Source organism: Rhizopus delemar, genomic scaffold (genome assembly GCF_000149305.1).
Source record: "Rhizopus delemar RA 99-880 supercont3.6 genomic scaffold, whole genome shotgun sequence".
NCBI lineage: Eukaryota > Fungi > Mucoromycota > Mucoromycetes > Mucorales > Rhizopodaceae > Rhizopus > Rhizopus delemar.
Genome location: NW_027137832.1, coordinates 2,522,494 through 2,546,798, shown reverse-complemented (window position 1 = coordinate 2,546,798; position 24,305 = coordinate 2,522,494). Strand labels below are relative to the sequence as shown.

The following is a 24,305-nucleotide window of genomic DNA, read 5'->3' as shown; positions in this document are numbered from 1 at the left end:
CCCAGGCATACAGCTGGCCTTTGCTAGAGATCGCCATCGAATAAGAATAGCCACAGGCAATCTTTGAGAACTTGATGTACTTTATCGACGCATGTTCCAGCGGTCGAGGTAAAGATTCCGACCCTTCCCTTCCGAGCGCACCAAACTCATTTCCCCCCCAACTCCAGATCTGTCCCCTGTGGGTTCAGAGTAGACCGAATGACTTTTTTGTCGGCTTACCTTTCCTTCCTTCGTTAAGGCTAAAGAATGCATCGCACTCGATTGAACGTCAATGATGTCCTCTTCCTTTAGCACTTCGATCAACGTTGGCCTGTTCACCACCAACCTACACTCTCCCAGACCTAATTCTCCAAAAGATTCACCCGAGCCAATCGCATAGGCTTTCCCAGTCGGTTGGGTTTCGCTTACTAAAGACAAGTTAATAAAAGTCAACAGACGTGAATCGATTACAAGCCGGCAAGTTCAATTCCATGATTTTTTTTTTATAAAAAAGAAAAAGGAAAAAAACATGATTTATTTAAAGAGCCATCAATGCTTCAATTTCATCAATTTCCTTTGGCACGGTTGTTAAATTAACATAACCATCTTGGGTAATCAAAATGTTGTCTTCGATACGAACACCACCCACGGGCTTATACTTGTTGAGCATGTCCTTGTTGATGTATTGACCAGCAACAGGATCGTTCAAGACAGGATCGATCAAGAAATCACAAAAGTAAACACCGGGTTCCACTGTGACGACAAATCCAGCCTTCAAGTCACGACGCATACGTAAATAACGAATGCCAGGTTCACTGATACGTTCTGTGCCTTCTGGATAACCTCCAACGTCATGGACATCCAATCCGAGCATGTGTCCAACTGGAATAAAGCGTGAGTCATAAAAACAAATCAACCCATTCCTTACCTCCGTGGGGGAAGAAGGCAGCCACGACGTGATGTTGCATGATGGCTTGTTTATCACCCACCAGAATACCTGCCTTCATCAGACCCTCACAAGCCACGTCCATCGCCACACGATGAATCGTTTCCCAAGCAACACCCGCCTTACAGTGTTCAAAGCAAGCCTAAGACACAGGCATGAGACCAAAGCCAAGATGAAAAAAGAGGGGACTTACCTTTTGCATGTCAAGCACAATCGAATAAATCACACGTGCCTCAGGGGAAAACTTTCCACCGACAGGAAAGACACGGGTGATGTCCGAAGCATAGCAATCCACTTCACAACCCGCATCGACAAGGACGAGTTGGTTGGCGTCCAGCAAGGGAGCATTGTTTTTGTTGTAATGCAAGGTCGCCGCATTTTTACCAACGCCCACGATAGGATAATAGGCTTGAAAGAAAGCGCCTTGGCGTGCAGATTCATAAAGGAACAAGGCATGCAATTGAGCTTCACTGGATCCCACACGAGATGCCTTCATCAACTACTGACACGATGCTCAGCTTTGTTTTCTTTTTGCCCTTTGACTTACCTGGACATGGGCCTCTGAAGAGATCCTGTTGGCTTTCCTGATCGTGTCCACTTCCCAATCGGACTTGATCGCACGAGCCTCAGCAAAGGCGGTATACAATGCCTTCTTGTCTTGTTCAGAGCACCAGCGGACGGAGGGGTCGAGGGTGTGGGTGGGCGTGATGGGTAAAGTATAGACGACCGAGGCCTGAGACAGGACAGAGGGAAGGCGGTCGACATAGAGGGCCTCATCCACATCATACTTTTGAACCAGTGTGTCCAAATCGTCTGGTAAACCCATCCACATCACCGCATCCTCATCCAAGTTGGGCGACACGAGCTGAATCTTGTGGGTGGCGATATCGATCAAGACATGAAAGCCAGGTTCGGAAAGACCGGTGACATAGAAAAAGTTGGATTCTTGACGGAAAGGGAGCTCGACATCGGTATCGTCTCTTTCGGAAAGGACTTGACCTCTTAAATAAATCAAGCCTTCCTTGGCTGTCAGGTTGGCCAGAATCTTTTCGACGTTTTGACGAGTGGGTGTGGCGGACATCGTGAGAAAATAAAGAGAGAAAAAAAAAAGGGGGACCCACTTTGGGTGCCACCCCGGAATCTCTCTTTTTTTTGTGAGAAATTTTTCAGTGTCCGTTGAAATCGGTCGCTGAGATTGATTTGGGTTTGGGAAGCCGAGGATCTGGGTTGGCTTGGGTAGCAAAGCCGTTGGGTCACTTGGATGTCCATCCGATGATGCGAACTGATTTTCACTTTTTATGAAGGAGCCCTTTGTCACAAGCATGGATTCAAGAGGTGTGTTGGTACAAGGGTTAGATGAATAAGGGACAAGATCATTTTATCACAGCGATTTTTTTTTGTGTAAACGGGTCAGATTGAAGTTTGAATGGGTATCATCCACTGCGGATGGAGTATTTGAATGTACTTTGGTAAAGTACGTTTGTTTGTGTTGATGATTTGGGATTAAATTTAAGAGTAGATTTATAATTTTATTATGGATAGATGAATTCAAATAAACTTGGTGGTTGATAATTAAATGAGGATTTCATGATGATAGAGACAACTTCATAAGGGTCTATATTAGAAGCCGGTCTACGGTCTTCCATATAACCTTTCCCATCTGAAGCTACTTTTCTTGGTATACGAATCGATGCTCCTCTGTTACCCACACCATAAGAAAATACACTGATATGACCCGTTTCATATTCTCCTGTCAACCTTAAATGATTATCTTGTCCATACACATTGATGTGTTCAAAGTGCTTTTCACTCATATTCTCAATCGCTGCTTCAATAGCTTCTAATCCTTTTTCGGTCGATCTCATTTCATTTGTTGAAAAGTCTATTTTCTAAATCAATAAACAGATGTGAGATGGTCTCATCTAGCTTACTTGTGTGACAGCCGGATGGATTCCAGGCACCTTGGATCGCCTTTGGATGGAGTGAAACAATGTATCCGAAATCCTCTGCGACTCGTTCCATGATATATCTTGCCATCCACAATTCATCACCAATCGATACACCCTCACATGGTCCAATTTGATATTCCAGTTGACTTGGCATGACTTCCGCATTACATCCACATATCTTTATACCAGCATACAAGCAAGCTCTATAATGTGCTTCCATCACATCCCTTCCAAATATTCTTCCTGCTCCAATACCACAATAATATTCTCCCTACAGGATGCGTATGAGCAATGAAATAACACATTGTTATTTTATTTACATTCGCTTCAGGTTGTCCATGCAGTGGCCATCCTAAAGGTTTTTCAGTCTTTGGATCAAACAAGACATACTCTTGCTCAATACCAAACCAAGGTTCGAGATGTGAGTAATAATTCATGATTTCTTTACAGTGTACACGACTGGAGAGTTGACAGAGTACCAGTTTCGCTCCTTGAGTTCGAAAAGGGTCGTCATACATAGCCACAGGTATCAGTGGCTCCGTATGTTTTAACAAGTCAGCGAGATGTTCATCTTCTTCAATGGATAATAAAGGAATATCAGATAATTCAGTGGGTATAAAGTCAAGTGTTTTGGATTTCGAACGTAATTCATTGTATTTGTCAACAAAAATGTATTCTATTTGTGTTTTTTTCATCGTCAAAAGAAAATAAAAAAGAAAAGAAAAGAAAAAAAAAATCAATCATTTTTGCTTATCTTTTGATGAAATCAATTCATTTCCACCAATGCTTTCTTATCTTTTGTGTAATGACATTCAAACCAATCGTTATCCCTTTTTATTTAATTCCCGTCTTGTCTTTCAATAGGCATTTGTGACTTGTCTAGCTTGTGACGAAAGCCGAGAAATAGAACTTTTTTTTTTTCTTTTTTTTTTTTTGCACGCACATACACACATATATAATGGATTACGATGAAGACGATTTTCAAGAATATCAAGAGTATGTATACCCATTACATATAAATGCATGTCTCATTGATTTCTAAATTATAAAAAACATAGTTATGATGCTTTTGGAGAAGAAGAGGTAAAGCAGATTAAAAATCTTTCTTCCTTACAAAATCTTATAATCAAATAGCCTTATGAAGAACCAGCATTAGAAGATCCTCTTTTTGATGAACAACAACAAGCTGTTGATGAACTTACATCAGCAGAACCTATACCTGATCGTATCGATATTTTAAATGACGTGATGTCTGGAGGAAACAGAAGACAACGCGAACAATCACCTGATCCCAACGAAAGAACCGAACGTTTAACGACACCTTACATGACAAAATATGAAAGAGCAAGAGTATTGGGCACAAGAGCTTTACAAATCAGGTAAATCCTACCTGTTTGAAAAGAAGGTGTCATTGATCTTTTGTAGTTTAAATTCACCTGTGATGATTGAATTGAATGGAGAAACGGATGCACTTGTCATTGCTAATAGAGAATTAAGAGAAAAGAGACTTCCTTTGATCATTCGTCGCTATATGCCAGATGGTACCTATGAGGATTGGAAAGTCAGAGATTTAATTGTGGATTAACAAAAAAATAAATTATTAAAACTCAATTTTTTTTTGTCTGTTTGTGCGTTTATACAACCGACTTTTTTTTTTTTTTTCCTTTTGCCATCTCATCAAAAGGTACTTGCTAAAATAAAAAAAAAGGGTAAAACAAAATAAAGGGGAGATGAATACAAGCGATAAAGTGACACTATTAAAAAAAAAAAGGGAGAGGGGACGTGTGTAAAAAAGGGATTCAATATTAAAATATAAGGAGTGAGAAAGAGAGAGAAAGAGAGGGGAGGGGGGGAGGAGAATATAATAAAAAAGTTTTTTTTTTTTATTAAACCGTTTTTTTTTTATATAGCTTTTTTTTTACATAATTACACAATGGCAACAACTGCACCACCGCAACAAATTACAGCTGCTCAAAAATTAGCACAAGTCAATGAGCAGACTTGGTTAACAATGGGTAAATATAAACATAAACTTTTCTTACAAGTCTATTTATGCATTTGTTAAAAAGGTAATCTGGCAGAAATGATGACGGATTATGAAAAAGCAATGAACTGCTATGAATCTGCTTTGAGACATAATCCTTATTCAGTAGTAGCTTTATCTCAGATCGCGTCATTATACAGAGGACGTGAGCAGTTTGGAAGAGTAAAGAACATTACAACCTATACCAATGGTTGTATTAACGAGTGTCTATAGGCTGTGGAATATTTTAAACGAATTCTTGCTATCCAAGAAAACAATGGTGAAACATGGGCTGCTTTAGGTCACTGCTATTTGATGATGGATAATTTACAAGAAGCTTATCAAGCCTATCAGCAAGCACTTTATCATCTTTCCAATCCCAAAGTACGGATACAATCATCGATTTTTATGCAAAGACTAATGCTAAAAATAGGATCCTAAACTTTGGTATGGCATTGGTATCCTGTATGATCGTTACGGCTCACTAGAACATGCAGAAGAAGCGTTTTCGGCTGTGATGAAAATGGATCAAAAGTTTGAAAAGGCCAATGAAATTTACTTTAGATTGGGCATTATTTATAAGCAACAACAAAAATATGATCTTTCACTTCAAGTAAGCCAAAAAAGAAAGAGGGCCCCCCCTTCATGTTTTAATCGCTGTAAAGTGTTTTAGATATATCCTTCATAATCCACCACGACCTCTGACAGAATCTGATATTTGGTTTCAAACAGGTCATGTCTATGAACAACAAAAAGAGGTAAAAAAGAGAAAAAAAGATGCCATGATGTGTCTCATCTCACTCTTTCAAGTATGAGCATGCCAAAGAAGCTTATGAGCGTGTTTTAGCCGAGAACCCTGATCATGCAAAAGTGCTTCAGCAACTCGGTTGGCTGTATCACCAGCAGAACACATCCTTCTGTAACCAAACATTAGCCATTCAATTCCTCACAAGGTCACTTAAATCAGACAGCAACGATGCTCAGTCATGGTATCTCTTAGGTCGTTGCTATATGGCCGAACAAAACTACAACAAGGCCTATGAGGCCTATCAGCAAGCAGTCTATCGTGATGCACGCAATCCTACCTTTTGGTGCTCCATTGGTGTTCTTTATTATCAAATCAATCAATACCGTGATGCGTTGGATGCTTACAGTCGAGCGATTCGTTTGAATCCCTACATTAGTGAAGTCTGGTATGACTTGGGTACCTTGTATGAATCATGTAATAATCAAGTACAAGATGCATTGGATGCTTATCAGCGTGCTGCTGAATTGGATCCAACCAATCCTCACATCAAACAAAGATTAGAATTGTTAAGAAAATCCCAAAGCACCCAAGCTGTTCAATCGTAAGTGAGAAAGAGAGAGAAAAAAAAAAAGAGAAAGAAACTGATCTGTATCCTAGGAATACGCCTGGCAATGCACCTGTTCCACAAGACGTGAGTAACCCAAGTCAATACCAAACTGGGCAGCAACCATTGAACGGTGCTTCTTATAGTCAATCTGCTCCTAGTGGACCCCCTTCGAGCATGTCTGCCTATCACAACCCATCGCAACGTCTTTTGCCTCCTGATGAAAGAACCAACACACCCCAATTACCTGCTGTAAGTGTTGCCATCGATCAAAAGAAAGCCCGGGTATACTAACATTTCAAAGCATCCCTCCCATGAACCACCTCGAGACCTTCCTATGCCCAGCCATCAACCCAATGCCAACCGTCGTTCATCCAACAACCACCTTGCCCAAGACGTTCGTTTGGCCGACATTGGTGGTGGACGAGCCCCGACACCCTCGGATCGATCCCAAATGAATCCCATTCTTCCCGAACACAATTCCAATTTACCACCCATGTCCATGCGATACACTAAAGAAGACCCACGTCCTTCACGGGCATCAAGCTTTGGAGAGACAGTGAAGCAAGAGCATGAAAGAAAAGGATCGAGATCGGCTGCAGCAGATGAAGATTACGACGAAAGTGCTGCTGATGCTCTCTTGAGTATTGGAAATCCTCAGGTTGGACAAAAACGAAGTCTGGTGGAAGAGAAAGAGGATGAGAATAAAAAGAAGAAGGGAAATGAAGAAGAATTAAAAAAGGAAGAGAACAAGTTGGATGAAGAAGAAGAAGAAGGTGAAATTAAAAAGGAGAAAAGTGAGCAGCCGGTGAAAGAAGAGGGTGAGACGAGTACAAAGATATCAGAAGAAATAACAACTACTGCTGGATCAGCATAATCATTCTTTAAAACACATTTTGTATAAATAAAAACTAGCTTTTATTATTGAACATGTCTTTGTTGTAAACCATCCGTGTGCAAATTAAGGGAACTTCCAGTAGGTGTACCAGCAACAATACCTTGATAATCCAAACGATAAATCTTGGGTGGAAGTCCTTTGCCGAATTTACGATTGATGTGATTCGAACATAATAATCCAGAGAACAAGACAAAGAGATGAACAGGTATCATTGAGAAAGCCACAATCCAAGTGATGTTCAACGCTTCCTTTGTGAATGTCTGATACTTGAATTTACAACCAGGTAATAAGGTACGAGGGAAGCATTTATTGGATCTTTCGTGATAATCTGAAAACGACCGGTAACCACAGCAGTGAAGCTATAGGCATAGGATGAGTATAGTGGCATAAAGTGACCCGTTGACTTACGTTGGCTTGAATACGTGCTCTGCCATCCGAATTCAATGTATAATGCCACTGATAAGATAGCTTTCCTTCAATATTCCACTTATTCTTTCGATAAGCTGTGTAACCAATAGCGGCAATCATACCAAAACAGGGCCACATTAATAAATTATAAAAGGTTAAAATAGCTCTGTTATTCAACATGATTCCAGTGTAACCCACAAGCGATGTAAACAAACAGACCACGCCTGTAGCAAGAACCACTATGCAACGGACTGTCAGCATCATTTTTCATCATTCCATCTCTCCCCTTCTTACAATTCAAAATCGTCTTTTCTCCAACAAGTACAACATCTGCACGTAAATAGACTATAGAATAAAAAAAAAAACTAAGTCATCTTGCTATTTTCTCTGTCTTTCTTTTTTTACATTTAAAAAAAGTTAAAAGTGCTAATAATAATATAACTAATCCATAACAAAATAACTTTAAAAAAAAACAATCAGCTCTTTTTTTTTTTTCTTAAAAATTTTTTTCTTTACCAAAGTATTTGATAAGAGTAACCACCATTTATGCTTTGACCACCTTTGTTTTTTTTTAGCTGAAGGATCGGGGAATTGACCTTTCATGATATGAAGACTGGTTGTATCAAGCGAACTACGAGATCCTAATGACTGCCTCGATTCTGATTTCATCCAAGGCAAGACAGGCTCTTGTAAGCCATTGATAGGAAATGATTCATAGGAATCATAAGGCCTTGGATTAGGCCTGATGTCCTGTAGGCTGGCGGATGAACTGGCTTGAGACACATAAGGATGTCCCCTGGCTGCTGCTGTGAGTGTTGGGTTCATGAATAAAAAAAAAGAAGAAATAAAAATTATAAAAAGATCGCACTTTATTTGTTTAGTGTGGCCAATTTCAATCTTTTGATTGGCTGTTGAATTTAGATTCTAAAGGCAAGGTAGCACCTCGCTTTCAAATTTGTCTTTAAGGTACAACCATCAAGAAGAGACAAGATTAAAAATAGAACAGCTTCAGTTGTGCAAAAGAGAAGAAATCAAAGGAAATTTAAAGTTTTTTAAGGCGTTGAGGATAAAATGAAATACTCAAAGCGTTTCAAATTTGTATAAACGAAGCGTGTATGTGTTTGTATGAATCAACTTCAACCTACATTCTACACAGGCTTCTTTTGGTTTGTATACATCTTACTGAATGGTTAAAGTGGACTTGTTTTCTTTGACATCATTTTTACAATGTGTCGTTTGCAAAGAAAACAGCAACATGTACCGTCGTCTTTGAAACTCACTGAACTCACCTAAGGCATGTTGAAAAAACCACAGAGGTTCAATCGATTATTTAATTTCTGATTTTCTATCAACTCTTTCTAACCTTTATCAAGCCATCCCTTCATCATCAGCAAAGTGCTAAGCTATATTCTTTCACATCATACATACCAATCTCAAATGAGAATACGAAAAAAAAAAAGAAACTTGTCAACATTGTTTGAACCAAGAGTGCATGAAGTTTTTTTTTTTTTTTTTTTTTGGAAAAGGATGACGGTATCCCTTCCCCTTTTGATGTTCTTCCGATCTCAATGTTCTCTAACAAATGTGTAACGCGATGCTTATCAACATCAAGAAGAACTGTAGGAAGGATGCCTATGAATGCTTCGACAAGTCACTGACCTTGAAGCTTGATCTTTTTCTCAATAGAGAATCAGCTCTTGTCCAGATGACACATTAAATCTACTCACAGTTACTGCACTTGTCAGGGTATTATCTGGCTCTATATTTTTTCATATCAAGTTCTATTAAAGTAAGAACACATTGATGTTATTTTTTGATAGACACATTTTTTGCACAATCAATGAGATGTCTAATAGAGCAAGTCTAATTTATAAGTCGTTTTGGAGCCTAGCAAATATAAAGCTTTGTTTGTTCATGCTTACTCGCTGGTTTTCTTAAAATGAAGAGACACGTCAAGGTCCATGACATACTGCCATCCTGGTGGAGGAAGAGAAAGAGCTATTGAATTTGTCTGTTCATTCTTGGAATAAATTCCTTGTCTGCATTTTTAGGCAAACGACCGACGGCTAATCTGACATGCATGGCTTGAATAGGTTTTGGTATGACAGCCTAGTCTGATCGAGCCTATCTTTTATCTTTATTCGAAAGCGTGTCTGTTGGTTTTAATTATTAAAAATAGAATTCTAAAAATGTATTTTTGGAGCTTTCTGACAAAAAAAAAATTGCACACCGCTCTTCCCGAAGGGATAGGATCATTCAAGCGGAGAGAGAAAGAGCAGATCCCTTGAAATGATCTTTTATATTAAATGTAACTGAATCACACTATTCATCAACACGTATGAATACATGGTAGTCAAAAGTTTAAAAATATCAAAGGTTGAACATATCTTTGGATAGAAACATATCATTACATTTTAAATTTATGGCTAATTCCTTTTTGTCTTTAAAATTTTTTTTTGATACAAAGTTATAAGCTAAACACATAGTTTTATTTGCTTTGATGATCATAAAGTAGGATATCCCAATTGGCTTCTTGTTATGCCAAAGATCCATATCCTTTTGTCAATCCAGAATGTCCAACAGCAAGTGCCTCTATTGAGTTTGTACCGTGTCGTTTCATGATTTCTCTTTCATTCTTTTCATATTTATCACCAACGTACAATGCTGCACCTACTACATTTGTCCACATAAAAAGTAAATTGAACAAGGGAATTAATTCCAATGCTACTGCTACTGTTCCAAATTGACAATAGGCAGATCGATGTTTCCAAGCGAGGCTTCTTGATTGGCTTACACCAAGTCCTCTAAATTCCAAATCGTAATGAATATGATGACCCCAACTATATACAATATAAGCTATTCTGTCACTGTCACCATCCATTCTATTTACCATGCAACCCAACCATTGATATAACAAGCAACAAATGTACCAGCAACAGGTATTAAATGTAACGGAGCTGTAATAATCAAGACCAAAATCTATCCAAAGCATACTGAGAACTATTTTTTTTTTCCTTTTTTTTTTTTTTACTTACTTGTGCCAAAACAAGCAACCAGACCATAGCTATACCTGATGAAATACCTCTACAACACAATCTTAAGCCAGAGACTTCCACTCGTGTTGTAAACATTCTATCCAATCCTTTGGCTTTTAAAGTTGCATCAAATAAAGCGTCTTGAAATATAGGCAAAACAATAGCCAAAAAGATCAAGTCCATCACTGCCGATTCAAGCAACACGAAAATAACCGAGACTGTCCAAGCAAGCCAAACAGGACAGTGAGCTTCAATAAGCGCGTGAGCTTGAAGTGGTAAGAGGTAGACGAATGAAAGAATGAGTGAAATGAGTCCGACGATAAGCGTTAATAAAAAGGGACATAAAGTTTTCAACCACAACTACATTCGAAAAAAAAAAAAAAAAAAATTAGCAACAGTAAACTAAAACGTGTGTGTGTGTACTTGTGGATGGGCAAGAAAGAAAATGATGCCTGCTACAGGATAAGTATAAGGTGGTGCCATGATTAAAAAAAAAAAAAAAGAAACAAAAGCAAGGACTGAGTTCGTTTCATGTTAATCGTTTCACCTTTTATACGCATGCATGATACATTATGAATTTAAAGCCAAAATCATTCTACAGTTGTATGTAATAAAGATAACCCAGGTTTATGATATTAAAATAGCAACATCCATAATCCCCCCCCCCTCCCTCTCCCTCCTTTATTTTCTTAATTTCACTTTATGTTGTTTCACAAACCGTGGCTTTCCTATTCTTCTCTTTTTCTTTTGTTTGCAAGATGTCTAAACAACTCGATGCTCGCTCACGAAAGCCATACTACTGGCCAAGGCTTGTCATCTATGTAGTCATACTCATTTTACTCTATCAATTCTTCACTTCATTTTCTGCATCTCCCATGTCACTCCAAAGCAAAAATGAAAAACTGCCTTGGTATAAACATCATCATCCCCGCCTACCTCAATATAATCCTTATGCCACCACCAACTTGACCACACAAGAAAGAGAAGCGCTCACCAGCCAAATGGTCGAAAGAGCATCCCAACTTGTGTCTCGTGCGTTCCCTGAGATGGAAAACAAGATTATCGGAAGTAGCCTCAGTCAAGATGAAGTTGTCCAATTTCGATCGTTGGTCGATTGTTGGACGTCCACAGGAAAATGGGTCAGGATGGACGGCGAGGTGAAGGTGATGTCTCATTATCAGGATTCACTCTATGGGAAATGTGATCGTAAACACCGAGGCGAGGGACAAAGAGAGGCCTTGCGTTATGTCTGGCAGTCGAAATGTGCACCGATCAAGGACAACATGGATAACAGCGTGAATGAGGACAGGTGGTGTGAAGTGCTGAGGGGCAGACATCTGTTGGTGGTGGGTGACTTGGTTCAATATCAATTGCACGAGATATTTTTGGATGCCTTTCGAGATGGACCGACGGTTTGTTTTGGTGAATTGAACTGCAGAGGTAATCATGAAGAAAGTGTTTTTATTTTTTTTTCTTACAGTGTCTTCTTGATGTAGAACATACACTTTGTGCCGAACCTCATCGTGAAAGTCATCTGAAATACCTTCGAAATGATCTACTTTCCATCAATCGAAAAATGAATCTCAATCACGGTCGACCCAAGGTGGACATGATCGAAATGCCCTTTGCGACTCCTTCTCTTGGAAGAAGTTATCCTGTCTTTATATTAAATCGATCGCCCGTACGTGAAACGGATGAGGCATTCATCACAGGATTGATTGCGACAATGAAAGAGATTCGCAAGAACAATGCCAATACACTTGTCATCTACAGATCAAGCTCCATTGGTCATCCTTTCTGTGACGATGCATCAGGTCCGATTGAAAGTTTAACGGATGATGAATACAAGCTGTTGCCGTACGGATGGAGCGAGATCAAGCGAAGGAATGCGATTGCAAAAGCAATCATTGAAGGGGCCGGAGGTGTCTATGTCGATTTGGGAGCATTGACAGATTTGAGACCGGATGGTCACGTAGGTGGACAAGACTGCCTAAGATATTGTATTCCAGGGCCTTTAGATAGCTGGATACATGTATTATATCAAGTGTTTTTGGCTTTGGATGGTCAAATATCACTTTAAAAAAAATAAATCCCTTTTTTTATTCTTTTGATGTTGCATTCAGTGGGAATTGATTTTCGACTAATTTGGATTCAAAATCGAGACGAAGAGCCAGTATCTTTTTTACTTCATTGACCGTCAGCCGCCAATTGATTGGGCTTGACTTTGTACCCCAAAAGTCATAGATTTCAGAAGGCTATAAAGAACATAAACATTTTTATCGTGAATTCTCTTGTTAGTTTACCTCTTCAAAATTAAGTATAATGGACATTTGGTTCAAACGAGTGAATTTATCTCGAGGTAACCATTCAGTGATGGATGACAGATAAAGAATAATGGATCGTAAATCCTTATCAAATCTGAGCGCACCGTATTGGTTAAACCTTGTCTGAACCACGATTCTTTCCCACTGAGCAGTGATCACATCCAGCAACAAACTGATGAGCGTATTGAAATTATTCTCGGTTAATGTACGCTTATAGACTTGGATCAAACGACCAAATCCTTGTCTAAATCGTTTTATAAATCTTTCTTCAATATCCGCCTCATTGTATTCATCTTCCTCAAGCACATATTTCACTTCTCTGTATGATTCTTGATATAAAGGTCGAATACGAGGCTTCAATATTTGATTTACCAATTGCCCAATGCCATGCTTTTTTTTTTTTATTAATCATCCATTCTCTTCCTCTCTGATTATTTATTTACCTTGAGTAACTGATTGAATTTATCTGCTATGCCTTCAAATTTATCAATCGAAGCAGTGACCCTCATCACATCATTTTCTTCATCCAACCAAATTCCGTTTGTGATATCCGGCTGCAACTCCTTTGCTAAGCGGTGGGTATAATCGATGCTGACATCCAAATTATTCAAGACGACCATGTAATTCACCTTGGCCATCTCGATCGCCCTTTCTGCATTTCTTCCTGTGGTATCATGAGCCGTAAAGACAGTCGACATTCTTGTTTGAAAGTGGGCCAGGTACTGATTTTCGAGTGCCTTCAGTAAATTGCGCACGGTGGAGGAGATGATTTCTGGATCAGAAGCAGACAAGGTACGTTTTAAGATGGTCTTGAGAATGAAAAAGACATCATCGACACAGGTAGAGGACACATGCTGTGCAGAAGTATCAAAATCATCGAGTTGAATTGCTTTGTTGATACTTTTCTTTAGTAGATATTCGTCAATCACAAGGTAAGAGTTCATTAATTCCTTGACGCGTTTTGTGAGCCCAGAGGAAATCAGCAGTCCGTTAGTTCCGTAGAATCGACCTTCTTTTCCCTTCAAGACCAGTGCTTGTTCATCTGAAGCAAGCACGTCCATCTCATCATTGGCTCTTTCATTCATAAAACCATTGAAGAGTACCGTACGCTGACTGATTAAGGAAAGTTCATATAGATTGGCATCCAACTGGCGTGGATCAACCAGTGAATTGCTACTGCTGTCGCTGGCATCATTTTGATTCGACAAAGAGGGATTGGGTGATGATCTGATCGGGGTGTTGCTGTTTCGCAGCATGGCAATCATCAAACATTGTATTTCGACAAGCTATAGCACGATCAGCATCATCTCACACACGAGCTGTACTTTACCTTTGATTCAAGCTTACGGGTCTGTAAAAAGCGATCCAGTATCGCAATGCCCTGTTTATCCCCTTCCTCTTGTAATCTCTGAATCACACGCAACATCTTTCCTTTCCCATAATGCATCTCAACCAAAGGTTGATGCTGATCGATAATAACAGCAATGTTTTCAAATAACCTTGTTAATGCATCGGCAAAATAGGTAGGTGCAGTGACTGATTTCCTGATTAGTCCCTTTCATAAAAACAATAGAATGCGCTTGTACCTAATCCCTGACTTATTTCATCGGCGCATCGAGATTTAATGATATTGCAAACAAATCTTGAGTATTGATCGAGTCCTTCCGTTTGACAGTTGATCAAAGGAAACAATTTGAAATAGCGTGTAATATCCGCTTGATTTCGTTCTGCTACAGCCGCGTCAAATCGTTGACTAAATATGTCAAATAAAGTTGACTTTGCATCAGCCAATGTCTTTTCTGGATGATCAGGATTCTCCGAGGTAGGCTACAAAGTACATCAGTCCATGTGTCTTGTTCGTGTAAGAAAAACTTGCCACTGTGTATTCAGCAAGAGAACCTTTCAAGATGGATACGTCTATTTTGGTGGCTCTTTGTAATAAAACGGCAGCTTGATCATACTCCTTCTTTTGCATGGCCTCGTTTAAACCGGCCACACAAAACTTCAATTCTTGAACACTCTCTACATGTTGAATAGCCATCTTTGCTCGCGATTGCTCTTTATCGAGCTGTCGCACTTTATCACTAATCACTTCAGCTAAGCGAGCTGCTTCATTCACTGTAGTTGTAAACTGGCCAGCATTTGTTTTTATTAAATCAAGTTGAGATCTAACATTTACAGATTAAAAAAGGGGTGAATCAATAAAAGTTGAATGTATATTTTACTTGACAGCTTTAAATGTGTTTAGAGAACTGTCGAGCTGATATTCTTGTTTTAATAATTCATCAAGTGAGGCATCTATTTGGTTTTCTTGCTCATCTAATAATCGAAGACTTTCTCTAATTTCGTCAATATCAATCAAGTTTTCAAAATTGGAATCGGATGTATTGGTTGAAATAGCAATTGGCATCTTTTTGGGAAAAAAAAAAAAAAAAAAAAAAAAAAAAGATGGATACTATCTCAGTTATGCAAACGAGTGTAACTAAGCTTCATGCCCCAGATAATTTATTGGCAGTATTGGAATTTTAAATTGATTTTTGTTTTTGGACAGGCTATGTGATTGTGTTTGAGAGGTAGCTCTGTACCTGATCAATAAAAGATGAGAGGAAATTGACATGATCTATTGACATTCATTATGTAAGCAATGGATAGCGTGCAGAAAGCAATTCATGCGATAAACCTTGATTCATACGATCTACTAGACCCATCTATCTTACAAAGATAACTAATTTTAAAAAGCTTTCTTTTTTAATCCTCAGCCATGTCCCTTCTAATTTCTCTCTTATTCATCCACAATGCTCTTTGCTTTTATTGTAAATTCAGCAAAAAGGGCATGTCAAATGCTCCCGTTTGACAGGAGGAAAGTTTTATTTAGTTTTACATAGAAAAGAAATTGATCATACCATTCGATATGTTGTGATTCTTTACAAGTACAATCCTCTATGGTATTCTTAGTATGATCTAGAATATATCAAGTGTCTTTTTAAGTATCGTACCAAAATAAATGAGAAAAGTCGAATAGTAAAGCAGCACTACCTCAAGACATAGAATGAACTTGTCATTTGAATAGTTTAATGGACAAATTTAGGATCCTGTAGCACTTTGAAGAAAGGAAGCCAGACGTGGTACGCTTATCAACGTTGGGCTTGGTAGCAAAAGCCTTATTCGAGCGTTGTCTGACATGCCGCTCAGTATTGCAAGGACAGGAGAGGCCGAGTGGCAGCAGTGAGATGAAAGACACTTGTTGATTTCTTTCATGCTTTTTTCACTGCTTTATCAGATTTGATGTATTTTATGCTGCCTATGACCATCAGCTTCTGCTGTGACTTGTATGGAAATCACGGGAATCACAAGGAAAGAGACGGGTAAAGGTTAAAGAAGTCTCTTTTAAAAGAGATTGAATGATTTTCCGAGCTATTCATCTCGTGTTTAAGAAAAAGCTTTAATTTATTTCTATAAATGGGGAAGTGGAACTAGTTTCTATAAATGCTTTGGATGAGAGATGCAACTTGGGAAATAATAATTTAGAGTTGAACAAATTGTTGCTGTTGACGATCCAAGAAGAGATTATACCAACCCTTGAATTGTTCAAGTACAACAAATGTAATGATCGTTTGAGGTCCTAAACGAATGAATGCTGGTGTCCAACCCTTGAAGAATGAAGGAATTCCTTCTGATTTAAACATTTGCTTCATAATAGCAGTGGATGACATTTTGTGGTCATTTGTACTGGCTGACATAATACGTGTTTTAATGACATCAACAGGTGAACATACAGTTGTAGCCACAAGACCCTATTGGAAAGAGAGATTAGATTTATAAGTAAATGATGATGATAATCTTACAGCAAGAACACTTGAAGAAAAGTGAAGTGTTAAACCATCCTGCATTGGAGTATAATTCAAGAGAACAGATTTGAACATATCGTAAGAGACACACTGTGATGAGGTCATCAAGATGGCGCGATTGATATTAGGACCAATGCCACGGAAAAGGGCAGAGTAACCTTCCTCTCTCGAGATACGAACAATACCATCCAAAGCGTGTTTATAATTTCGACGTTGTTGAGGAGGTAATTGTCCATCATTTTGCATACGAACATTAATCACATCGCCTGGGTTACCGCATGCTCCACCCAAGGCACCAGCAATACTTGAGCAAACCAAAAGTTCTCCCAAATTAGCTTCTAAAAAAAAAAAAAAATCAGTGAGTCATTCAAAACTCAGATGAAAGCCTCTAACTTACTCTTGTCTTTTGAAATCAATTCCTTCAACTTTTCATAGACACCAAAACGAACTGTTGAATAAGTAGCTTGTCTTAAAATAGATGCAGAGAGACCAGCATATAATTTAAAGAACCCTTCATTTTGAGCAATTTTGACCATTGTAGAAAACATGCCCAATTTTGCACTGCCCTTTGTATTTTGAAGTCGAACTTTAGTTAAATCAAAGGGATGAACGACAACAGCTGCAACACATGAAGCTGCACCACCAAAATAGAATGGATAAGATCGTTTTGTAGTTGCCATAGTAAATGTCTGGGAAAAAAAGGGTAAAAAGAAAAGAATTTTTTTTTTTTCAGGAGAAAACCCTTTTTTATTACAACAAATCTGAGATGGAAATGCTTTCACCCGGATTGATTAAAATATTAAATGATTTGATCCCGTTTACTATTATCTTTTTTTAGAAATAAGAATGAGAAAGACACGTTATTTGATGATGACTGTGATTGATGATGTATATGAACTAACTTGAGCTATTTAACCATAAAGATCTCCAGTGTAGTTGGATAAATAAAAAGGCAAGCATGTACATAAAGATAACCTAGAATACCTCTTTTGTGTATGCAGGGATAAGTAAAAAGGGATTTAAACATTCATTATTAAATAGACTCAAGATAGTCAATAAAAAAAAAAGAAAGGAGGCCCTGTGTGACCCCATTCGTTGTCGATCGGTTTACTTTTTTTTAGTCAATAAAACAACACATGGATGTGTTTATTGCTAATTGACTATAGAGTATGCAGTATCCCTGAATATACAAATGAGTGTTCATTCAGGATCTGTTTGTTGAGTGAATAAAAAAAAAAAAAAAAAAAAAAAAAAAAAAACAAGAGAGAAAGAACAAAGCAACTGATTGATTTTATAAATAAATTCATTTCTTCATATTCGACGATATAGATTAATAAGGACGTTGTTTGGGTACAATTCATTCATTATTATGATGAAATAATTAATAAATGCAAGATAGCATCATTACTAAGGCATTTGAGTCACTTGGATCTTTAATCAACCAAGACAAATCAATTTTTCAATGTTGAATATACATTTTGTTATTGACTCAAAATAAAAAGTTGGCTACTATAATTTACTATCAAAGATTTGCAACAACAAAAATTCCTGTATCAAAGAATGTCAATTGAACGACATAGTCGTTAAGTTTCAAATCGCTAGAATCAATCAAATTGGATTTTTTTTTTTTTTTTTTTTTTTTTGCTTTCAATAGTCTAAAGCTCCATGCTATTTGAGAAAAGCACTTGAGCATTTGCTATCTTTTTTTAGCTATTAAAATAATGAACATCTTGTCTTGAGTCAACTAAAATTTCGAGTTTGGATAAAGGCTTACATTATTTATGCCGTTTATCTAGCAGTAACAAAACACTAAAGATAATAACAACTAGTTCAATCCTCGTATAAGCTTACTTTATCAGACCATCATCTTGATACTAGTTTTGATGATTAAATAAAACAAAAAAAAAAGAAAAGAAAAAGAGATTATAAGAATCGAGAGTTATCGCATGAATTCCATCATACAATAAAAGCCACAGTGTATATCAACAAGTGTAATCATATGTCTTGTTATAAAGATGGTTGTTAGTTATAGAACAGTATTTTTAAATGATCTATTTTAACCAGTATTATTCTTTCTGCTCCATGGCATATAAAACAGTTTGACTCTATCTGATCCGATATGTACAAGATTATATTTTTTCATAAAGGAGCCGAAGCTCAGGTTTTATATGACGAATAAGATTAGGTCACAGAATTTGTTTTTTGGATTTTGTGTGTTACAGATGAGAGGATGAAAAACGATATGAATAAAAAGTTTGAGCCGAAACTAATCCAACAACCAGTGTGCAAGTGCACAGTGTAAGTAACCATTTAGATTACATTATTTCTAGAAAGTAATGCCGCATTTTATAGATTTTATAATACAATCAATATATAAAGACGACAAATCGATGCGACACTTATCCCTGAAATAGTGTATGCTGTTTTATGTTTGCTTTAAAAGATGTTAAAAGTGTACATCGTCCTGTATGTGTAAACAGATCCTTTTTTGGCACATTTTGTTTTATCAGTGTGAACAAATCAATATCGTATAATGTTTAGTGCTGTAATAGGGAATGCAATGTTTTTATTATTAACATTCTTAATGTATTTATTTATACTTGGATATAAACATTATAAATGAAAAAAAACTAAAGCAATAATAAACTTGCAAAGATCAACATAATCCTCAAAATAGGAAAAGATAATCAGTACGACATTAGTGTCAAAACAATTATAAGATTTTATTTTATAAAAAAGGGGACTTTATCAGATATCAAAGTAGTATAATATCAAACACACAGAGACAATTGCCATATAACTTTCCTTCTCTTGTTATCAATACATTATACTTTGCGTGTAGATAACCCATTAACCCAATGTAGTTATTTCGGATACTAAAAGTTATTCTTCTTCTTAATATAGTTTTATCTTTTTTTACTATCAAGACCTTAAACTTCTTTTTTTTAAAATTTGACGAAAGCTTTCTTAAGCAGCAATGATCTTTTTCTGTTTAAAAAGATGCCTGAGAAAATACGGTAGATCCAACGCGCAATAAAAAAATAAATAAAAAAAAGTCAAGAAACACGAACCAATAACAAAACGCTGGCTTTTTTTTTCAAACCAAAGACAAAAAAATTTTATATAGGAAAAAAGGGGAGAAAGAAGCATCTTTTTTTTTTTTTATTATTATTTCCGAACCAAATTGAAAGATGGCTCAAAGAGATGTCTTTCAAAACTTTATGGCTTCGGCTGCTTACAATAATCCGAATCAACAGCAGCAACAGCAGCAGCCACAACAGCAGCAGCAGCAGCCACAACAATCTAATATGATGCCATATAATCCAAATTATGTTGGGCTGGATTTTTTTTATCAGCAACAGTTAACTAACGCACAACAACAACAACAGCAGCAGCAGCAACACCAGCAGCAGCAACTGAATTATTTACAAGCTAATAATTTCCCGCAGCAGCAGCAGCAGCAGCAACAAATTCGTTACCCTGCTGTTTATAATAATTACTCTCAGCAAGCTAGACCTCCGTTGCCACAGCAACAGCAGCAGCCACAACAACCCGTGTCTCCGATGGTAATGAACGGTTTATTGGGCAATACGAACCCCTCTTTAATGTATCAGCAGCAGCAGTCCATGCTGAATCAAATGTCAGCACGGCAACAAAACCCTCAGCAGTTTATGAATTCTTTCCCACAACCCCAACAGCAGCAAGCTTTTATTCAACAACAGGCCTATGCGCAACAGCAACTTTCTCCTCAAGCTATGCAAGCTTACCAGCAGCAACTTCAGCGACAGCAGCAACTTCAAAGGCAACAATATTTAATGCAGTATCAACAACAGCAACAATACATTCAGCAGCAAAGGTCTATTGCAGAAATGAATGCAAGGCCCAAGCGTCCTACGAGAAATGCCACAAAGAAAAAACGGTTGTATGAGGAGTCTTCTGAAGAGGAAGTGGATTTTGTAAGTTGATATAAATGTGTGTATGTCTTAGAACTCAACGGTGTCTATCTATCTTTTATAGGCTGAAACTTCGGATGAAGAAGACATTGCTCTTGAAAGCGATGATGATAGTCCAGTCAGACGTGGCAAAAAAAGTCAATCGGCCTCTGTTGATCCTGAGGAACCTGTGACGATTCCACTGGGCACAAAGGCATTTGAAAGAATATTGGATTACAGAAAGGATGAGGAGACGGGTGAAGAAGAATTGCTTATAAAGTATAAAAACACCAGTTTTCTTCACGTTGAATGGGTGCCTCTTGAGAATATTGAAAATGAACATTTGGGAAAACACCGTGTCAAGAAATTTTTACAAAAATATCATGAAGAAGGCGGAAAAGGTGAAGATTTCCAAGAATATCTAAAGGTAAGCGCTAAGATGAGTACAAGAAAAAGTTGAATTGAAAACGTGTGTGACAGATTGATCGCGTTGTGGATGATGGAGAATTAGAGGACCCGGCTACGGGAGAAAACAAGATATATTATCTTGTTAAATGGAACGGAATGTTTTATGATGCAGCTACGTGGGAAACTGAAGAAGATGTTCGAAGGGTGGACCATGTCAAGTTGGACGAATTCATCTCAAGAAAGCAAATTCCTCCTCAAAAGCTTGCGCCCACACCTCAACGTCCAGACGTGACACGCTTTGTTCAATATGATTCCTCGCCCGTTTACAAATATGAAAACACGCTGCGTCCCTATCAATTGGAGGGCCTTAACTGGTTGAGATATTGTTACTACACTTTTAGGTCCTGCATCTTGGCTGACGAAATGGGTTTGGGTAAAACTGTTCAATCTGTTGCTCTCTTGAATGATATCTATCATCATGTCGGCATTCGCGGCCCCTTCTTGATCGTCGCTCCACTTTCAACCATTCCTCACTGGACAAGAGCTTTTGGTGCTTGGACAGACTTGAACGTTGTAGATTACCGTGGTGGTAACATGGCTCGCAAACTGATCATGGAAACCGAATTCAACTACCAAGACTTGGAAGGAAACCCCATCTCAGGAAAATACAAATTCGATGTTCTCATCACCACTTATGAGATGGCTTCAGCTAGTGCGGCTATTTTGAAAGACATCCCCTGGCGCTGTGGTGTGTTTGATGAAGCTCATCGTTTAAAGAACAAGAATTCAAAGGTGTTGGAAGTCCTGCGTACATTTTACATTGATCACAAACTTCTCTTGACAGGCACGCCCTTGCAAAACAATTTGGGTGAATTATACAGCTTACTTCATTTTATGGCACCTCATATATATGATGATGAAAACTATTTCTTCAGCGAATACGGTAATTTGAGCTCGGCTCATGAAGTCGAAAAGCTCCAGGCTCTTTTGAAGCCCATCATGTTGCGTCGTTTCAAGGAAGATGTCGAAAAGACTATTCCAGTCAAAGAAGAAACTGTTATTGAAGTAGAATTAACCAACCCTCAAAAGAAATGGTATCGTGCTATTTTAGAAAAGAATTTTACTTTCTTGAAAAGAGGATTAAAGAGTAAGTTGTATGCAAAAGAAGGAAAGACTTGTGAAAGAAGTGTGCTTAAAACTTGTTTTTTTTTTTTTTATTAGATAACAAGGACATGCCTCATCTTCGTAACATCATGATGCAGCTTCGTAAATGCTGTATCCATCCTTATTTATTAGAGGGTGTAGAAGAAGTAATCACATCCGAATGTAATGCAAGAGGTCATCAAGAGCAATTCAACTGTCTCGTTCAATCCTCTGGTAAACTTGTGTTGATTGACAAATTATTGAGAAAATTGATTCTTGGCAACCATAAAGTGTTAATCTTTTCCCAATTCACAAGTTGTTTGGATATCTTGGCTGATTATCTTCGTGGACGTAATTATGCTTATGAGCGCATTGATGGTAGTATTCCTGGTGACCAGCGTCAAGCGGCTATTGATCGTTTCTCAACTCTCCCTATTGAAGAATCCTTTGTCTTTTTACTTTGTACAAGAGCAGGTGGTGTTGGTATCAATTTGACTGTAAGTTACATATTTTTTTATTCTTTGGTTGAAACATCCCTTGTTATTTACACCTCTGTGTATATAGGCTGCAGATACTTGTATTATCTTTGATAGTGATTGGAATCCTCAAAATGATTTACAAGCACAAGCCAGATGTCACCGTATTGGTCAAACAAAGCCTGTTCAGATTTATCGTTTGATCTGTGCAAACACTTATGAAAAGGACATGTTTGATCGTGCTGGTATGAAGCTCGGTTTGGATAAGGCCGTGATGGGTCAACACGATGATGGCAACTCCAATAAGACATCTGAATTAAACAGACAAGAGATTGAAGATTTATTGAAGAAGGGTGCCTACGGTGCCATGCTGAACGACGAAGAAAGTGCCAAGTTTTGTGAAGAAGACATTGACCAGATCTTAGAAAGACGTACCAAGGTCATTCGACATGAAGGTAACGAAAAGGGCTCTGTGTTCTCCAAGGCTACCTTCTCTGCTGCCGACGAGGACAATTTGGGCGTTGAACTGGATGACCCTGACTTTTGGGAAAAATGGGCTGCCAAGGCACAGATTGATACATCAGAGACACCAGATGAAAACACGCTGATCATCAAGCACTCTCGAAGAAGACGCCAGGTTCAACGCTTTGGCTCACGTTCTGGAGATGGATCCTACTCTTCAAATGACAATGATTCAGATGCTGCTTATGAGGATGAAGATGAATCCAAACCTTCTCGACGTGGTCGTGGTGAGCAGCCTCGTCTTTGGACACTCTCAGAAAAAACAAAATATGAGAGAAAACTCATGATTTTCGGTTACGGAAGCTGGGATCTTATGGCTGCATACTTTCCTCGTCGATCTGAGAAAGACCTTAAGGCTGTGACAAGAGCACTCATGCGAAAAGCATTGTCTGCTGTTGGTAAAGGCAATGAAGAAGACCGCAAGTTGATAGAGGACATTGAAGAGATCTTGAAAAAGGACTCTCGTGATGAAGCAAGAAAATACGATACGATCCCTTACACTGGCGCAACAAAGAAGCAAATTGCCGAATATCAATCTTTCTTATCTCCTCCAGATTATGCTGACCATATTGAACGCAAAGGTAAAAATAATGGCATGTGTGTATATTGAAGGCATGAAGCTAACGTGTTCTTTAGGTCGCAACGTATTGCTTCGTATTCAAATGCTCAACATTATCCGTGACAAGATTGTACCTAGTGATTGGGAAGAAGCCAAAAAGTTAGAGATTCCTCGTGTGACAGGGTCACCACCTGCTTCCTGGTGGAAAGCAGATGAAGATCGTGATTTACTATTGGGTATCTTGAAACACGGCTATCAGCAATATCTTGCTATTCGAAACGATCCCGAATTTTGCTTTTACGGTAAAAAATACGATGACAGTCAATCAGATGGTGTGGACGATGACGAATCAAAGAACGACGATGCGCTTGAGACAGAGGAAAAGAAACCGATAGCTTTTGGCACAAAGGAAGAGGATAGTGACTATGAAGAAAAAAACGAAGATGAAACAGACGAAGAAGAGTATGCTGGTCACACAGAAAGCCTGAGGTGTTTGTTTGGCC

At 38.1% G+C, this 24,305-nt stretch overlaps 11 protein-coding genes across 11 annotated transcripts in view; 4 read left to right on the top strand and 7 right to left on the bottom strand.

Moving 5' to 3' along the window:
- Positions 1-517: 517 nt before the first annotated feature.
- Positions 518-2,006, bottom strand: RO3G_08992 (uncharacterized protein; the record flags this gene model as incomplete). The annotated part of the gene is made up of 4 exons (XM_067663577.1): positions 518-861; positions 908-1,067; positions 1,119-1,424; positions 1,473-2,006. 4 exons carry the CDS (start codon positions 2,004-2,006, stop codon positions 518-520), a joined length of 1,344 nt encoding a protein of 447 aa, XP_067519678.1.
- Positions 2,007-2,457: 451 nt separating this feature from the next.
- On the bottom strand, positions 2,458-2,947 carry RO3G_08991 (uncharacterized protein; the record flags this gene model as incomplete). The annotated part of the gene is made up of 2 exons (XM_067663576.1): positions 2,458-2,807; positions 2,857-2,947. The coding sequence occupies 2 exons, from the start codon at positions 2,945-2,947 to the stop codon at positions 2,458-2,460; spliced, it is 441 nt and encodes a 146-aa protein (XP_067519677.1).
- Positions 2,948-3,832: 885 nt separating this feature from the next.
- On the top strand, positions 3,833-4,459 carry RO3G_08990 (uncharacterized protein; the record flags this gene model as incomplete). Its single annotated transcript, XM_067663575.1, has 4 exons — positions 3,833-3,870; positions 3,933-3,957; positions 4,009-4,253; positions 4,300-4,459. The coding sequence occupies 4 exons, from the start codon at positions 3,833-3,835 to the stop codon at positions 4,457-4,459; spliced, it is 468 nt and encodes a 155-aa protein (XP_067519676.1).
- A 348-nt stretch (positions 4,460-4,807) lies between these two features.
- Positions 4,808-7,126, top strand: RO3G_08989 (uncharacterized protein; the record flags this gene model as incomplete). The annotated part of the gene is made up of 7 exons (XM_067663574.1): positions 4,808-4,889; positions 4,944-5,080; positions 5,132-5,281; positions 5,331-5,510; positions 5,708-6,246; positions 6,303-6,501; positions 6,554-7,126. The coding sequence occupies 7 exons, from the start codon at positions 4,808-4,810 to the stop codon at positions 7,124-7,126; spliced, it is 1,860 nt and encodes a 619-aa protein (XP_067519675.1).
- A 327-nt stretch (positions 7,127-7,453) lies between these two features.
- Positions 7,454-8,099, bottom strand: RO3G_08988 (uncharacterized protein; the record flags this gene model as incomplete). Its single annotated transcript, XM_067663573.1, has 3 exons — positions 7,454-7,794; positions 7,850-7,900; positions 8,072-8,099. 3 exons carry the CDS (start codon positions 8,097-8,099, stop codon positions 7,454-7,456), a joined length of 420 nt encoding a protein of 139 aa, XP_067519674.1.
- Positions 8,100-10,091: 1,992 nt separating this feature from the next.
- Positions 10,092-10,773, bottom strand: RO3G_08987 (uncharacterized protein; the record flags this gene model as incomplete). Its single annotated transcript, XM_067663572.1, has 3 exons — positions 10,092-10,395; positions 10,446-10,534; positions 10,591-10,773. The coding sequence occupies 3 exons, from the start codon at positions 10,771-10,773 to the stop codon at positions 10,092-10,094; spliced, it is 576 nt and encodes a 191-aa protein (XP_067519673.1).
- A 575-nt stretch (positions 10,774-11,348) lies between these two features.
- RO3G_08986 (uncharacterized protein) lies at positions 11,349-12,081 on the top strand (the record flags this gene model as incomplete). The annotated part of the gene is made up of 2 exons (XM_067663571.1): positions 11,349-12,030; positions 12,071-12,081. The coding sequence occupies 2 exons, from the start codon at positions 11,349-11,351 to the stop codon at positions 12,079-12,081; spliced, it is 693 nt and encodes a 230-aa protein (XP_067519672.1).
- Positions 12,082-12,689: 608 nt separating this feature from the next.
- RO3G_08985 (uncharacterized protein) lies at positions 12,690-14,340 on the bottom strand (the record flags this gene model as incomplete). Its single annotated transcript, XM_067663570.1, has 4 exons — positions 12,690-12,845; positions 12,894-13,304; positions 13,358-14,200; positions 14,245-14,340. The coding sequence occupies 4 exons, from the start codon at positions 14,338-14,340 to the stop codon at positions 12,690-12,692; spliced, it is 1,506 nt and encodes a 501-aa protein (XP_067519671.1).
- A 381-nt stretch (positions 14,341-14,721) lies between these two features.
- RO3G_08984 (uncharacterized protein) lies at positions 14,722-15,324 on the bottom strand (the record flags this gene model as incomplete). The annotated part of the gene is made up of 2 exons (XM_067663569.1): positions 14,722-15,082; positions 15,140-15,324. 2 exons carry the CDS (start codon positions 15,322-15,324, stop codon positions 14,722-14,724), a joined length of 546 nt encoding a protein of 181 aa, XP_067519670.1.
- Positions 15,325-16,438: 1,114 nt separating this feature from the next.
- RO3G_08983 (uncharacterized protein) lies at positions 16,439-17,442 on the bottom strand (the record flags this gene model as incomplete). The annotated part of the gene is made up of 3 exons (XM_067663568.1): positions 16,439-16,708; positions 16,760-17,100; positions 17,160-17,442. The coding sequence occupies 3 exons, from the start codon at positions 17,440-17,442 to the stop codon at positions 16,439-16,441; spliced, it is 894 nt and encodes a 297-aa protein (XP_067519669.1).
- Positions 17,443-19,953: 2,511 nt separating this feature from the next.
- The window catches only part of RO3G_08982 (uncharacterized protein), a gene marked incomplete at both ends in the record, with an annotated part of 4,806 nt that continues 454 nt past the window's right edge, over positions 19,954-24,305 (top strand). Inside the window, 6 exons of the mRNA XM_067663567.1 lie at positions 19,954-20,718; positions 20,780-21,121; positions 21,175-22,249; positions 22,324-22,742; positions 22,810-23,824; positions 23,880-24,272. Coding sequence (XP_067519668.1) covers positions 19,954-20,718; positions 20,780-21,121; positions 21,175-22,249; positions 22,324-22,742; positions 22,810-23,824; positions 23,880-24,272 — 4,009 coding nt within the window. The remainder of the gene's footprint in view (positions 20,719-20,779; positions 21,122-21,174; positions 22,250-22,323; positions 22,743-22,809; positions 23,825-23,879; positions 24,273-24,305) is intronic.